Source organism: Drosophila yakuba, chromosome 2L (assembly GCF_016746365.2).
Source record: "Drosophila yakuba strain Tai18E2 chromosome 2L, Prin_Dyak_Tai18E2_2.1, whole genome shotgun sequence".
NCBI lineage: Eukaryota > Metazoa > Arthropoda > Insecta > Diptera > Drosophilidae > Drosophila > Drosophila yakuba.
The window spans coordinates 17,949,557-17,964,822 of NC_052527.2; the positions used below are offsets into that span (position 1 = coordinate 17,949,557).

General features: G+C 41.1%; 2 protein-coding genes across 18 annotated transcripts in view; both read right to left on the reverse strand.

The window, feature by feature from the left end:
- LOC6528737 (serine/threonine-protein kinase N) overlaps positions 1 to 15,266 on the reverse strand; it is a 32,976-nt gene that overhangs the window by 7,439 nt on the left and 10,271 nt on the right. For 3 of the 16 annotated variants that reach the window (XM_015198789.2, XM_015198790.2, XM_039371440.1), the window contains exons 1-4: positions 14,895 to 15,235; positions 12,343 to 12,532; positions 7,781 to 8,102; positions 5,333 to 5,871 (exon numbers count right to left, since the gene is read on the reverse strand). In XM_015198789.2, coding sequence (XP_015054275.1) covers positions 5,333 to 5,871; positions 7,781 to 8,102; positions 12,343 to 12,408 — 927 coding nt within the window. In that variant the 5' untranslated portion in view covers positions 12,409 to 12,532; positions 14,895 to 15,235. Of the gene's footprint in view, positions 1 to 5,332; positions 5,872 to 7,780; positions 8,103 to 8,427; positions 9,019 to 12,328; positions 12,533 to 14,894; positions 15,236 to 15,266 lie in introns of those variants that run through there. The other 13 variants (XM_039371442.2, XM_015198794.3, XM_039371444.2 and 10 more) reach the window with 10 other exon arrangements.
- Positions 76 to 5,308, reverse strand: LOC26534519. 2 transcript variants are annotated; one of them, XM_039371447.1, is made up of 4 exons: positions 3,567 to 5,308; positions 2,458 to 2,848; positions 1,972 to 2,400; positions 76 to 1,915 (listed from the first exon to the last, which is right to left on the reverse strand). In XM_039371447.1, exons 2-4 carry the CDS (start codon positions 2,680 to 2,682, stop codon positions 308 to 310), a joined length of 2,262 nt encoding a protein of 753 aa, XP_039227381.1. In that variant the 5' UTR covers positions 2,683 to 2,848; positions 3,567 to 5,308; the 3' UTR covers positions 76 to 307. The 2 variants fall into 2 exon arrangements, with proteins under 2 accessions (XP_039227381.1, XP_015054516.1); XM_015199030.2 differs by having other exon boundaries at positions 2,458 to 5,308.

Below are 15,266 nucleotides of genomic sequence, written 5' to 3' on the forward strand. Positions count from 1 at the left end.
TTTAAATAAAATGTCTTTTATAAACAATGCCAAAAGAAGTTTGATTTTTTATAAACCACCGAAATAAAAGATACATTTCTAATTAAAACTATTGCTTTATTTTATTACAACATTAAATTGATTCAGCGCACAAATTTATTGCGTGAGGAACATTCGCGTACATGGCTTACAACTAATCGGAAATAAATTGGATTTATGTAGGTTCGGATTTAGGTATTGGGTTAATAGGGAGCATATTAATCTGAAAAGCAATGTGTTAAATGCAAGCCTAAGACAAAGAAAAGTATAAACTGATCAGTAATATTTTTTATTGCTGTGGACGTCTTAATAAGGGCTTCTCGCCTAGAGAGAAGGCTCTTCCGCGAAGCTGAAACCTCTCAGCCAGCCAGCGTTGACAGCTTTCGCATTGACAATTCGGGTTCTTGGTGGGTCCTACATGATGGCCGGGTTTTCTCATGGCGACGACATTGCCAAAGCGACGAGCTTTCTCCAAATGCTCGTGAGTGTACCCGGAAACGGTAGTGGATGCTTCACTTGCGAGACTTGGACTGTCACGTGAGATTTCAAAACGGCGCCCTGCAAGTGGTGAAGGCGTCACTGTGGTCCCAAAAGTACTAGCGGAGGTGGTGCTGGGCGGCGCCTCACTGCCGCAACGCACCACTGTGGTTGCAGCCGACAGGAGTTGTGGGGAACTACGTTCGGAAGAGGGCGATCCGGAAGCAACCTGTACGCTCAGGTTATCGCGGGCCTCGCTCTTCCATCGAAAACTCGGGTGGAGAAGTCGAAACGGATCCGTGGTAGCGGATGCAGCAGGTTGAACAGGTGCTGTGGCTGGCGGAGTGGGTTGTGCCACAATTCCGGGCCCACCGGAGGGTCCAAAGAACTGCAGAAAACCAGGACGATTACGAGGAAAATGCGAGATCTGCTGCAATTGGGATTGCCTTCCTGGATAGGTATTGAATCCATTGGCATCCGAGAAGCCATCCGATTCCGAGGGTATGGTATCGCTTCGCTGGAAGGAACTTCGTTGGGACTGCACCTCCGTGATTGTTTGCAGTGCATGAGGGGATGGTGCTCCCAGGTGGGCTTGTGCGTGATTCTGGTCCAAAGAGTGCTGACGGGACCAAAGGCGCTCCATCTGGCTTATCCGCAGGCGATCAAGCGAGTTCTCATAGTCAAAGCTGTCGGATTTGGTCAAACCAAAAGATGCAATTGGTGTATCTAAGTCGTCTGTATCCTTCCAGGATGAATCCACACAATCCGTTCCTCCCACGGCACTGGAAATGCTGCTGCAGGTGGCATCCCTTGGCATCGTAGACCTCGAGGAGTTAGGGTATGTGCTGCTAATCGTCTCATCGCTCGGCTGGCGCATATATTTCTGCCGTAGATTGGCCAACTTGGCCGCCCGCTGATCACCAATGTGTTTGCGGAAAAGCAACTGCTTGGACTCGCACACTTCCTCGGCTGTGCTGCACTTTGTAATGGCATGACCCAAATTTAGATTGCCTTGTTGCTGGTTTCCCCCTTTATTTTTTGACTGATTTGGAGCCAAACGCCTGGGCATAGCTCCCCCAGAGATTCTTTGATGGCGCAGCAGCATCTGCTCATTGTCCAGCACGGTTTGAGGGGTGGAATTAGAGTCCAGTTCGTATCGCTTGCTACCAGCCAGCTCGGAGTCGGAAGAGCTAGAGGGCTCTTCGTCTGCGTGCCTCTCGTCATCGGCTTCCTCCTCCTCATCTCCCTCTGAACCGGTGCAGTAGACATCGATGTGAACAGTGCGGGGTTTCTTCTCACCCAAATTGGGTATTTTAGGAGCAGTTCCTTGGCTTGTGCTGCCAGCTAGCGGTGGAATTCTCGACATCGAGGCCGATTTAAATGTAGACGATGGTGTCGTGGGCGTGGGCGAATAGGTTGGCTGGGGATTTTAATAAGTTAAAAAGTGAAAGCACAACTGTAAATTTGAAACCCCACCACATAGGTGTTAGCCTCCTCCGCTTGTCGCTTGCTGGCAAAATTCATCAGTGCTTCGGTGGTAGCCCTTCGCTGCTCATAAGCTGGACGTCTCTTTGCTGGCTGCTCCTCCGTGTCGCTTGTTTGGGAGAAAGCATCCTTTAGCTGCTGTGCTCGCACTTTGCTGTGGTAAACAAAGGGCTCATTCACAGACCCGGATCCCGCCTCTTGAGGTAAGAAATCAGCCACAGCGGACACCATAATGTTGCACGTGCTCCGGCAGCGGGTTCCACACACTTGAGCAGTGGCTCCAAGGGGAGAAGTAGAATCAGTGGCCACAGGTGGTTTGCTAAGAGCCCTGGAAGCATGTGGACTGCCGAATGCCGAATCCGCATTGGTGGTGGCTGAGGAGTTTGTGGAACGGAAGCTAGTTCCCGCAGTAGCCGCTGTCTGTAGAGGATTTTAAGGATATAAATAAAGTTTGGGAGATTTGCCGTCACGACTTGCCTTCTCCACATCCTGTTCCGTTTCAGGTTCCTCGCAAGGCGTACACCATTTGTAGATCACTTGCATCGGGTGCACTGTCTCCGGAGCACTGAACTCCTTTTGCACTGCCTCACCAGCTCGGGCAAAAGTAAGATGTGCTCGCACGGTCCACTCGGCGGTCAGTTCATGGGGCAGCGGAACTTGTTGGCCCTGAACCGCCCCTGAAGTGGGCGTGGGCGTGCTCATGACTCCCTAAGCACTTGTTTCGCGGTCGTGGCATACACACATTTTGGCTGTGGTTATATTGTGGATCAAGGTGCCATCGATATATTCACATAAATACACGCACGCACTTTATACTATATACATACATATATTTTTATATACGTCACACACGAAAATTATATTCCTGCTAAAAATATCAAAAAGCCGCTTTGATAGTTCTTATTGTGGACCAAACATCAAATAATTTCTATATATTAACGGCCTAACTGTCTGTTGAATTCCAAATGTTTAAAGGTAATTTTATATCAACAATTTGTGGTAACATCCCCACACATTGTTTATAATTATTAAAACCTTTCCTTTGAATTGTATAAATTTAAGCAAATCCAAGGAATTTCTTTGAATGTTTATAATGTTCTGAATTTCTAGGTGTATTTATTAAAATTCAATTACTGCTCATGCACTTTTTTACACAACTTTTTTGAATTCGTTACAGGCAGTTTGAATTATATTCATTTTGCCTTTTTGTTTTCACTATTTTTAGCTTCATTCGACAAACGCACACACACTATAGTCGTAGGGGTTAGTAAATGGATGGGGCGGAACGAAAACACTTTCGGTTTTTCTTAGCTTTTGTAAGATTCGTGTTTCTAAATTTATGTGATTTTATTTTTAACGAGATTTTTTTTTTTCGTTACGTTAAAATTGCAAGATGACCCCAAAACGAATTCAGAGAAAATGAGTGAGGAGCTGCCTATCCAAACTGAGAATTACGCAATTTTGGGTAGATAACCGCATAGAACCTGCAGCACACGCTGCGTATGCGTAATGTCGAAGAGCTAATGACCAGCTCATCCATTGAATCCCACTTATATGGCGTGTGTGCGTGATTTTCGCGAGCTTACTTCTATTATTTCATTATTATTATATTATTCCCCACTCAGTGGATTTTTAACACAAGAAACAAAGAAACACGAACGCAACGAAAGACGCGGCAATTAAAAAATAATTCTAAAATATCGCAAAACACCATGCGGCGTCGCACGTAGCCAACAGCGATCCAACTCATACTGAACGCCAAGGAAAAGCTGCTTGGGAAATTCGCTAGAGAAACGCACATTCACACGCACAGTAAGCAGCACATTTCCCATATGTTGGCTAGAGAACTTTGCGCTCCGATTCTTATGACGATTTTATACGTTTCTCGTTTTTGGCCGATTAAGAAGAGGCACAGACATATAGACGGGGGTATACATCCAATGTTTTGTGCCAGTGAACGGCATAGTTCTAAAAATGTTTAGCAAAACGCTTCCAAATGGCCAAGAGGGCAGTGGCAGCCGTTTTGTTTATTGTTTAGCAGATCGTATAATAACGTCTGCGATATTTGGATGCACAGCAACAAAAGTACTGTATATAAGTTTACCAAAGTTCTTGTGGTATGCTTTTGAAATATCAGTTATAACAAATAGGAAGTTCTTAAAGCTCAATTCAATACGACCCGAAATTCAGAATAAATACAGATAATACGGAACTTCATCGCCAGTCTCGTTAAAGAAAAACTGGCTTCTAATGATATAAAACGCACTGATGTTCTCAACTTTTTATTTCTGCATCTGACAGATGCAACCGCACGCAGAACAAATAAATATGAAAATGGGTCCTGCAAATAGAATATTTAGGCCAAAGCCCGGAAAACATGTGGTTGTAGTAGCTTCTGCGGAAGCTAAGTGTCTACGTATACGTTTATGTTGAATCCAAAGACAAAACCGCACGAGTATCGGTGAAAAGAAGATAAATCACGGCTAGGAAAAATGGGAGCTTGCCACGCGACAGGAAACGCAGACATTGGAAAATAGGAAAAAGTGTATATATGTCCATGCACAAACGTACAGTGTTAAATGCATTGTGAAATTTAAAAAAATATATACTCGTTTTGCGTTTATTTTAAGACCATTTTTCTGTCAGCGATACCATTAACTAAAAAATTTGAAATGAACTAAAAAGCTAATGCCAAAATTATTAGGGCAGGCCCTGAGCACACTTGCCAAATCATTTTTCTTGGTCTCTAGTAATGGCGACATCCTACGTCCGTTTAATTAATGAGACGACAGTTAACGACAAAAAAAAATGGAAATTAAAACGAAAGCGGACGAAGTGAAAAATATTTAAAGCAGCCGCATAATTAGCTTTGCCTCCTTCCCGCATTCCACTTCCCGTTTCACACGACGTTGCCACAAGTTGGGAAAAAATCACGTATACGCACGTATATTTCAAATATGATTCATACTTCGTGTGGCCATATGGCAGCAGGCACACCTGATTTCAGCTAAGCGGGGGAATACTCGCAGGGTTATGTGTCTACCTGGCTACCAGCCAGCTCTAATTAACTCTGGTATTTAAGCAATAATACCGATTCTATTTGAATTACCAAGCACAGTAGAACTTCCAACATTTTAGCCACCAAAAAAGTCTAGTTATCTAAAGATTGCATTCTTAACTCCTATTAAATACAATATAGATTATATTTCTACAATTTCTGTAGATGTGTACTTTTGACAAGCGACCTTTAGTTCCCCGAAGATAAGCGATATAAGCTTCTACAAAAATGTGTCTGCAAGGTTCCCTAAAGTATATTCAAAAAACCAACCATAATGTAGAAAATGGAACTCACCTCCTGCAAAGCCTTCTTGTCCGGTGCCCTAATCGCCGTCTGCAGCGTGCGGATAACATTCTTGGCTCCATCGACGACTGCTGCTTCGATCCGTAGTCGATGGCGGAGCTCCTCAATCCGCTCCTCCAGCGTCGTCTCCAGGCTCTGCGGCTGGCTGCTGTTGTTCCCGCCGATCGTCTGACCGTGCTCGTCGGTCATTTGGCGCGAGGCCTTGAGGCGATCGGCCTGTTCGCGATTCTGTTTCACCTTGATGATGCGCAGGCGCAAAAACTCTATCTTGGCCTTCGAGTCGGCCAACATCTGGTGGGCTTCCGCCAGCAGCTTTTTGTCGCATCCGATGCCAAGCGACTGGATCATGTTTTCCGCCCCGGTCTTCACCTTCATCTCAATCTGCAGCTGCTTCTCCAGCGAGGCAAGCACTTTGTCATTGGCAGTGGCCGGTACGCCGCCCTCCAGAGCCTTGCTTCCGCCGCCCAAGCCACCAACCGCACCGCTGACCAAGAAACCGCCATTGGGGTCAATGCAGGCAGTGATCGATTCTGAAAGAAATGGGAACGATTAAATCCACTATTAATTTGAATTGAATAATCTTACACTCTAACGTTAGAGTGCGCGTGGCAAAAAGATCTTTGGCAAATCGAGAGAAACACAAGACTAACAAAAATTTAATAAAATATAATAAACATTTTTCAAAAGTGTGGGCTTGGCAGTTTTGGGCCGTTTGTGGGCTTTACAGTGGGTGTGGCAACATGGGTCAATAAACTATGCGTCTGGAGTCTGCATGCTGAGTCTCAACTAGCTTTCATAGATATCAGATTACAGATCTCGCCGTTTATACGGACGGACAGACGGACATGGCCAGGTCGACTCGGCTAATGATCCTGATCCAGAATATATATACTTTATATGATAGGAAACGCATTCCATTGCTTGGTACGTACTTTTCAACGAATCTAGTATACCCTGTTACTCTACGAGTAACGGGTATAATTAGCGGAAGATAGAAAATCATATTAATCAAACAGCAGCGCTGATTTAAAATTTTCTCGGCCAAAACTCGCCCGAAAACTTGTTTATGTTCTTTTTCTCCCTATGTTGCTTTTTTTTAGGCTATTGGTTTGGCACAAACTAAAAATATGTGTGTTTAGCTCTATATGCACCATCTATTTATTCAAAGAGAATCGGCATTTGTGCAGCATTCTTTGACAGCTGCCATACATGTCAGTCGTCTGACATATGGAAAGTCGATTCTGGCGCCACACAATGCAACAGTGGAGGGTTCTTCTGGGCCAAATGCTTCTGTTAGAGGACTGGCCAAACACGGAAGCAGATATATAGAATGCCAGAACGCTGTCTCCATTCGGAAATGTAAACAAACCATACGTATCACATTTACGGCAGTTGTGTCAATAGGTTGGGTCTAAACAACTGAAGAAAACGAAGAAAATATTTCGTCTGTCGCCAAGTCTATCACAAAGTGTTTTGTTAAAGATACGAGGGCATATATAAAGCGATAATCAGATCATTAACGCCCAACACAATGTTTAAATGTCAGCAAGAAGCATAAAGTGTTGGGTATAAAACTGTGGTAAAAGCAAATGCGTGACAAAGACTCGTTAAAGACGAACTTAACCATTCTCAAAGCACTGAACAATTTTAGCTTTTGATTCTTTTTGGAACGATTAACTTTCATTTTTGTTCAGTTTTTTATTTCGGTAAACGTAAATTTTTGTTTGTAAGAAATTGCAATGGTTTGTTAATACGAATTATTATTCCTAATTACTAAATTATTATTCATAATCCTAAATTACTTCTCTATTATTAAGCAATTTATAATCGCTACTGTTTAAAAAATTAAACCACTTAAAATTTCAGAAAACACTTCAAAATAATTTATTAAAATGTTCTTTTTATAAAATTGTTTTATACATTTATAAGAAATATTTGTTTACAAAATACAGCTTTATACAAAATTCAATGAACCACACTTTATTCATTTTAATTGCCTGCCCGGAAAGTACATGACCCAGAAATCATAACTAGTCCAGTGTGCATCAAGCATTTTGGTTGATTGAATTACACTTTACTACGAGCATGAAATTCAATTAACTAACAACTTTACCACACAACCTTATCTTCATCATCTACCCAAATAGGAACATCTTTCAACATCATCGCAAAGTCCGAACTTTTTCTTGGAGCTTGTTTTGGTTATAGCTTCGTTAGTGACCTCGCCCCTGCCACGCCCTCGTTTTCATTGGGAATACACTTGACTCGTTACACTTGCCCACAAAACTTGTTGCATGAAACTTTTGCTCTCGTATAATTGCAACAGTTTATGATTGGTTTTTGAAAGTCTCGCTTTTAGTGGGTTTTCGAAACGAAAAGGGGGACAGCGCTAGGAAAAGTTACTAAATCTCTGTAGGAATTAATGAATGCTTAGCTCACCTTGTCCATTGCTATTAACGGCGGTGTTGGCCGATGTCAGAAGGATTTGACTTTCGAGCTCCTGCAACTCGGACTTCAGCTCGGCAAGCTTACTTTTGCTCTTCTTGACAAGAACGGCGACATCGCTGAGGGATCGTCGATCCTTGGCCACCTCGCGGAGCTTCTCGGCGCCCTCCTTGATTTTCAGTTCCTTGCGGATCTCTCGCCGAATAGCCTCCTTGATCTCCTCCAGCCGTATGGACATACAGCTCTCCGGCAGATTTTCTGTGAAACCATATTTGTGACTGAGTTCGTACAGAACGGGATGCTTTATGTATTCGCCCTATTGATGAGAATAAATGGGAATAAGAAAAGGTTTATACACATACTCGTTGTTAAATTCGTTTAAACTATTTAAAACATAAAAAAGGTATAAAAAAGATTTGAGTGTCTGTGATCAGTACTTCTATTTATATTTCTCTTAGAAAATAAAATCAATATCTGATAATTCTGCATTAATAAATAAGTTTCAATCAAATTACATAGTTGCATATTATTTGCATAGTGTTCAAAGAACATAAAACCCAAGTAGATGAAGCACTTAAAGAACTGTATCCGAAATAAATTGGATAGATTACCATCTACCCCTTTTTGTTTTACCAACTCACTTCTGCAGATATCTCATAGTTCGACCCGTTAACCGAATCGGTGTAAAATATGGCACCACCACTGTCGCCATCGTTATCAAAGTCATACGAGTCTTCCGGTCCAAATACATTGGTGACCAGTCGATTCCACAGACCACTATTCGATCGTCGAGCGGTCAGGTGTCTATTGCTCCTTCGGGGCAGTGAGTGGCACTTCCTGCGAGAACTCAAACTCTCTGAAGTGGATACCGAGGTGGTATCTTCGCGATCCCGCTGGCTGCTTGGATTGATCATGCTGCGTATTCTCTTTAGCAGCTTGGACATTATTCACTCGGGTTTCTCGTTAATTCGCCGCGTTTATTACCTCACTTTGGTCATTTTACAGCCGTTTTGTGTACGCTAACAAGTTCACGGTAATTAGGAACAGCCTGACCCGCAAACAAAAAAAATACACACTTTTATTCACACGACTCCAACTGCCGTTTATCTGGAAAATGTTTTAGCCTCCCCCTCTCCAGGTTCTGCTGCCTTCGTGTGCTTCTTTTTCTTGAAGTTCAACAAGTTTCTTTGGCTTTCTCATTAAACGGTTCTCGATTGCTTCTGTCTGATAGTCATTCGTTCCTTTGCGGGAAAAAGTCGACAAAGGTGTCACTTGAAACAAGCAAACAGGCCGACAGTAACTGCTATGCAAATTGGAATTCCAATCGATCGATTTCAATTGAATGTCATCGTCTTTGCTTCACTTTCTCAGCGAATTTAGATATCAGAACATAGTTAACTTAACAGCTTGATAGGCGAAAGTCTGATTGAATGGAAAGCCTGTTGGCAACCAAAATCAAAAGAAATATAAATAAACGCGTTCATTATATGCACGTGCCTATTATCATTTATTCTATTAACTTTTGAGTTCACGTTCTTTCTTATCCGTCTTCAGTTTCTCAACTAAATACTGTTTTCGAAGAACAGAGCAAAAAAAATAAAGTTTCAACAACAAAAACTACTCAATTTGATTGGGAACAATATTCCAACAAAATCTAAATTGGAATTCAAATGTGTACTTGATATTCTCATTCTCAAACTCATTCATGAAGTTCAAGTTCATTCTTATCTGTTAGAAACATGTGAACACATTTTAATGTTTTTAAAAGCAACAAATTTAAGCGATTTAATGTTCCTCGCATTCACAAATTCCGTATTTAAGGGCAAACCGCCCGTACATATTTACACAATGAGCCATAGGCAACAAAAGTTACCCAGTTGAGCTATCGATTGAATATGTTTATTTTCAATTCCTGTTGAAATCTACGTTCTGCAAAACATGTGCATATATGTATGCCCAAACAAAGTGGCAAGTGCAGAGAGGTACAGAGTAAACACTATTCAATAAACAATTGATTATGGGAAACTCATTATAAATATTTTTGAATTTGTACCACCGAAGAAACCACGAGCTTGGTGGGATTTTTTCTTAGGGTAAGTCGCCAAAAGGATTTACATTTAAGCTCTCTCTTAATTTATTATTTATGACTGTCAGATTTTAACCTTTCACAATGAATCAATGTTTTATATTGGATTTCTTCACTGTAGGTCTAATGCGACCCTCAAACTTGCTAGTTATTTCTCAAAAGGTTCTTGCACCATTAAATACGGCCCTGAATTGGCAGAAACCTAATAGGAGAGTGCGTAACGTTTTCTTATCACAGAACCCACTGATAACTTTGGCAGGAAACTTTGAATTCCCGGGTCGTTTGTTTACACACATATGTATATTTTGATTAACTTTATACCCCACACTGCTCATTTTTTTCCTAGTTCTCCCTCAGTTCATAAGGGCTGATGATTCTCCCTTTAAATGACTGTCACTTCACAGATAATTATGTTAATATTTGTAGCACTTGTTCAGATTAATAACCAGTACTTAGGTGACACCTCTGAGTCACCGTTATCAAACTCCGGTGGGAAATCGGAATTAACTACGCCCGTCTATAGCCGAACGGTTACTGAGAACATCCAGCTACCCGAGCGGCTAGGTGTGCACCAGTATGTGTGTTTGCATGAGTGTGGCTTTGTTAGGGAGAAAAATCGAAAAACGAATCGTGGCGAACGGCAATCGTTTAGCAGCAACAGGTTCGTTCGCCGTCGATAAGCTCAAACCACGCAACTCAATTCGCTGCGAACGCAACCGTCTTGGCTAGTGCCGAAACATCGATCTCCTTCCGAAGGAAGATGGTGCACGTACTAAAGTATCTTTTACGGGGTAATGCGATTTGAAGTGGACTCTGCTAATGGCCAATTAGCCTAAGATGAAAACTGATAGGAAGCGGCATGCTGCATCAGGCAGACAACACGGGCAGGCGAGTTGCAAGTGCCAAAAGTCAATCCACACTTAATTCCATCTACACTCCCACCTAGGCAGTCTATTTGGACAATTAAATTATTAAGCAAGATCAAAAAATACACTCAGAAAAATGTTTCCCACTTTCACGGACATGATAAGTGCTAAATTTTTTATTTATCGGTGTGGTAAGCGAGCCGAAAAGATAAACTAAAAAAAGTAATCAGATATTGAAAAACAACATATTTGTAACCCGAAAAACATCAGTATACAACATTTCTTTTAAACAGGTCATATATTAAAATTTTTTGCAGATAGGTACTTTCTTAGATAAACATTTTCTATATTAGTTGTATTTTCGTATATTAGTTGTGTATTTTAAGCTTTCTTCTTGAGTGTGGCTAATGTTTGTCTGGGAAAATGTGTTCGGCTGTGAATTTTAGGCGGCGCATTCTTGAAAACATCTTGATGTTGATAACCATAATAAAGCCAAATGAGGTTGCATAATGTGATTACAGAGAGGCAAAGGAAAATGCAAGCCCAGCATAGCGGAGCAGGGAAAAAACTGACACAATCAGCATAATACGCGATATAGCGACATGTTCATTATACGTCGGGATTCGGTGTGGTTGCATTGAGACAAAGGCGGTATATAAGCGCTACATGCCTAATGACACCAGCTGACTGAGAAAGTTGCACAAAAATGCAGCCCAGCTCTGGGAAAGGCGCAGAGTCGGTGACAGAAGACTTCAATAACTTTTCAAAAATTTATGCATTTTATTTTTGACGCACGCCACATTTGTGTGGGCAGAAAATTCGAGTGAAAATACGTAGAGAAAGGAACCGAAAACGTCAGAACGTAAAGCCTTTTCGACTTACTTATCTGCTTCTTTGACTGAATGAACTAATAATCCACGCTTAACGGAATCTACAAGCACATTAGCGATTTAATTGCCGTAATTATTAATAACAGCAGCTTGTTTATGCTTCCTGTACATTAAGTTTGAATTTTCAGCTACATCTGCATATCATCGAAACTAGATTTCGGTAAATAATAAGAATAACTAAAATATTATATTTTATAAGCCCAAACTCCAGCATGTCTTTAGTTTAAAAACAAGAGAGAACGCTATAGTCGAGTTCCCCGACTATCTGATATCCATTACTCAGCTTGTGGAAGTGCGAACGAGTCAAGCGTCTTTTTTTTGCAAATCGATAAAAATTTACAATACTAACAAAAAAAATACAAATATATTCATTTTTTCAAAGGTGTGGGCTTGGCAGTTTTGGGCGGTTTGTAGGCGTAAGAGTGGGGATGGCAGCATGGGTTAACTAACTTGCGCTGCGTATATCTCTGGAGTCTACATGCTGAATCTAAATTTTCAGCTTTTAGTTCCTGAAATATCGACGCTCATACGGACGGACAGACACACGGACGGACAGGCGGACATGGCCAGATCGACTCGGCTATTGTTCCTAATCAAGAATATATATATATACTTTATATGGTAGCTTCCTTCTGCCTGTTACATACTTTTCAACGAATCTAGTTTACCCTTTTACTCTACGAGTAACGGGTATAACTACCTTTGAATACATACGTGGAGATATCCTTTGAGGCGCGATCGTAGGTCCTTGAGGAACACCATGTTCATGGTCAATGCCATATTATGGGTTTCTACTACTTGCTTAGTTTATTTTACACTAATGGCATTGAATGTGAAATTCGTACACCGATTGTTACACATTTGCAGTATATTGAAATTGAATTTCTTTCTTTTCGTTAGCTCACTGTAGAAATAGGCGAAAATTTGTATACTCATTTTCCAAAAGAAAAATTGCACAACGCAAAAAATGTATTGCTGTGGGAAAGCTGGCCAAATATTTGTCACAATAAAAAGCACCAGGCACACATAATATATAGACACTTATATATACGAATCGGACACATCGAGTATCGAATATAAAAAGCGACGATGTCAAGGCGGTGCCAAGTCGCAAACTGCAATGCTAGGAAGGAAAAACGCTTCGCTCTGACGGCGGAAAAGCGATTAGAAAGCTTTTCGATTTGCGCACATAATTTCGGAAAAATAACAAAATTTGCATTTGAAATTGGCATGCGACTGCAAAAGGGAAGCGGGTGCAGACAGATACTGACACGTGTGCGCTTGTATCCATGAGATACATTATGTGGAATTTTTATCTGTCGGAAAACTTTTACAAATTTCGCTCAATACAAACACATTTTCCATTTACCTGCAACGAGAAGAAAAGAGAAAAACGTTTATTAGTATATCAAGTCGTAGTAAATTCAGTTAACTAATGATAATACTGATGGAACACTTTGATTAGCCCCGCGGCAATTCATAAATTGATAATTGGCGCCCGCTTTGAAGTCGAAATGGTCCACCGGGGGGTGAAGAGGTCGATCCAGCAGCCAATGACCAATGGGCAACAATGAAACTTACGATTTCTAATCGGTCGTTTGCCTCCGAATAAAAAAAAGAAAAAGATCATAACACACAAACAAGCAAACTAAGCCCGCTATTTCAGCTCCAGCACTAAGGGAATCCGGCGGGGCAGGAAACCCCAAAGCGTTTGCCGCACGCACATGAAATCAAACCGAAAACAAGGTCGCCAGCTATATAAACTCCACGGGCACACATCAACATAAACATATATCAACCCATAGCGTACCCTTGGCAGATTCGATGCTTTTTCACTTGAACGGCCCACGCACGTCCACATAACACATGTGTACACAGGGGGATATTTTTGCCTTTATTTTTATTTTTGTGGTTCAAAAAAGCGATTTGATTTTCGCACTCTACATAGGAAAGGTACAGAAAGATTGGTTATATGGATGGAGAAACACAAATGCTCTGCAATGTGCATACATGTCTGAATATTACAATTACTAGCATTAATTTATTTTCTTAGTTTCATGGATCTACCGAATTTTCAAACTTCATGAAAAGTATTAGTGTTTAAACCTGCTATAAGAATACAAAGGAGCTAAATACAAGTTTGCTTGAGTACCAAGAAAAAAATGATTAAAGAATTTATGTTATTTAAGAAGATTCATTCTTGCAAAGTGAAATGCTAAATTTGCATATATGAACGTATAAAAATCAATTACTTTTCATATTCAATTTACCCGCTCCAGCGAAGTAAGGTGCCAAAAAATCAAATTACTTGACCATTTAGGAGGAGAAGACAATAACAATTTGACAGGTAGAAACTGGCTTTGTTATTATTGCTACTATTTTTATATTTTGGACAAACGCCTAAACAAACTGAAATCGGTTTTGGTGTGAGATTTTGCATTACAAAACCGCAATGCCAGGGAAACTGAATTTGAAATGGGATTTTCCCGAGTGTCAACTATAAATTTTCCAAAAACGCTTAAAGGCAATCACAACTTATTATGGCATATGTCGGTGCTGGTGCTGATGAATTTGTTTAGTTTAGTTGACAACTGAAGCTGTCAACGCGTCTTATTTCGTATTTTACTTTTTAATTCGTAATTCGAGTTCGACCTAATATGGAAAATGGTTAACGGGGAAGGTGTAAGGGGTTTTGACCCAGTCGCATGGCATTAAGGCAAAGCCATAGAAAGGCATCGACGACTGTGACAACAATACCAAAAACAACTAAAATTTTCATTTTTCTTCAACGCTTCTTTTTCTTAACGACTTTTGCTTATTCAGCACATGCAACAAGTGAATTGGGGTTAAGCCTCAGTAGCGTAAGTACCGTAAATAAAAATAAAAGCAGAGAAAGAGACGCGGTAATAAAGGGAGGGTGAAAGAGGAGGCGCGAGGTGGCCGCAACGAAATGGTGGCAAAATTAGAACAAAATGTTGGCTCGCTTGAAACCGAAAATCGATTTTCGACTGGTCTCGAATTTTAATTGATTGTCACTTGGATTTTCACTTTTTACGAAGCGATTGGCAGCCAAACAAAATATAAAAGTAAAAGAGAAATGGAATTTCACCCAAGCGCCGGTTGGTGTATCTGAATCTATAAGTATTTGTATCTGTGTCTTTTATCTTTCGCCTTTTGTCTTAATTATTAACTAGAAATCCGCTGAAGCCGACGAAGAAGCCGTAAAATAAATGGTCCAAATCGCGTAGATTCGTTTAGCAACTTACACTCAGCTTAAAATCGGCTAATCCCATTGTGGTTAGGTATCTTCAAGTTTATCTGCCGGATTTGTATCTTTTTTTGCACTCGCGTTGCGTGGGCGTGCCTCTCGAAATAAAGGACATTGACATGGCCAAAACGCATTTATCCGTGCGTCATTCGCTGAAAACATATATTTCTGCACACCCGTACGATGGAATAAACGCAAAAATCACAAGGCACAAAGGCTTCGTCTTCGCCTTCCCAATTTATGCAACTCGCTTCTGCAGCACACCGCTACTTTCACACACAAACAATAATAAACGAACCAGACGAGCAAGCTGAAACATCGAGCGAACCCACAGCGAACCACAACACAACCGGCTTACTCAAAGTCCGTG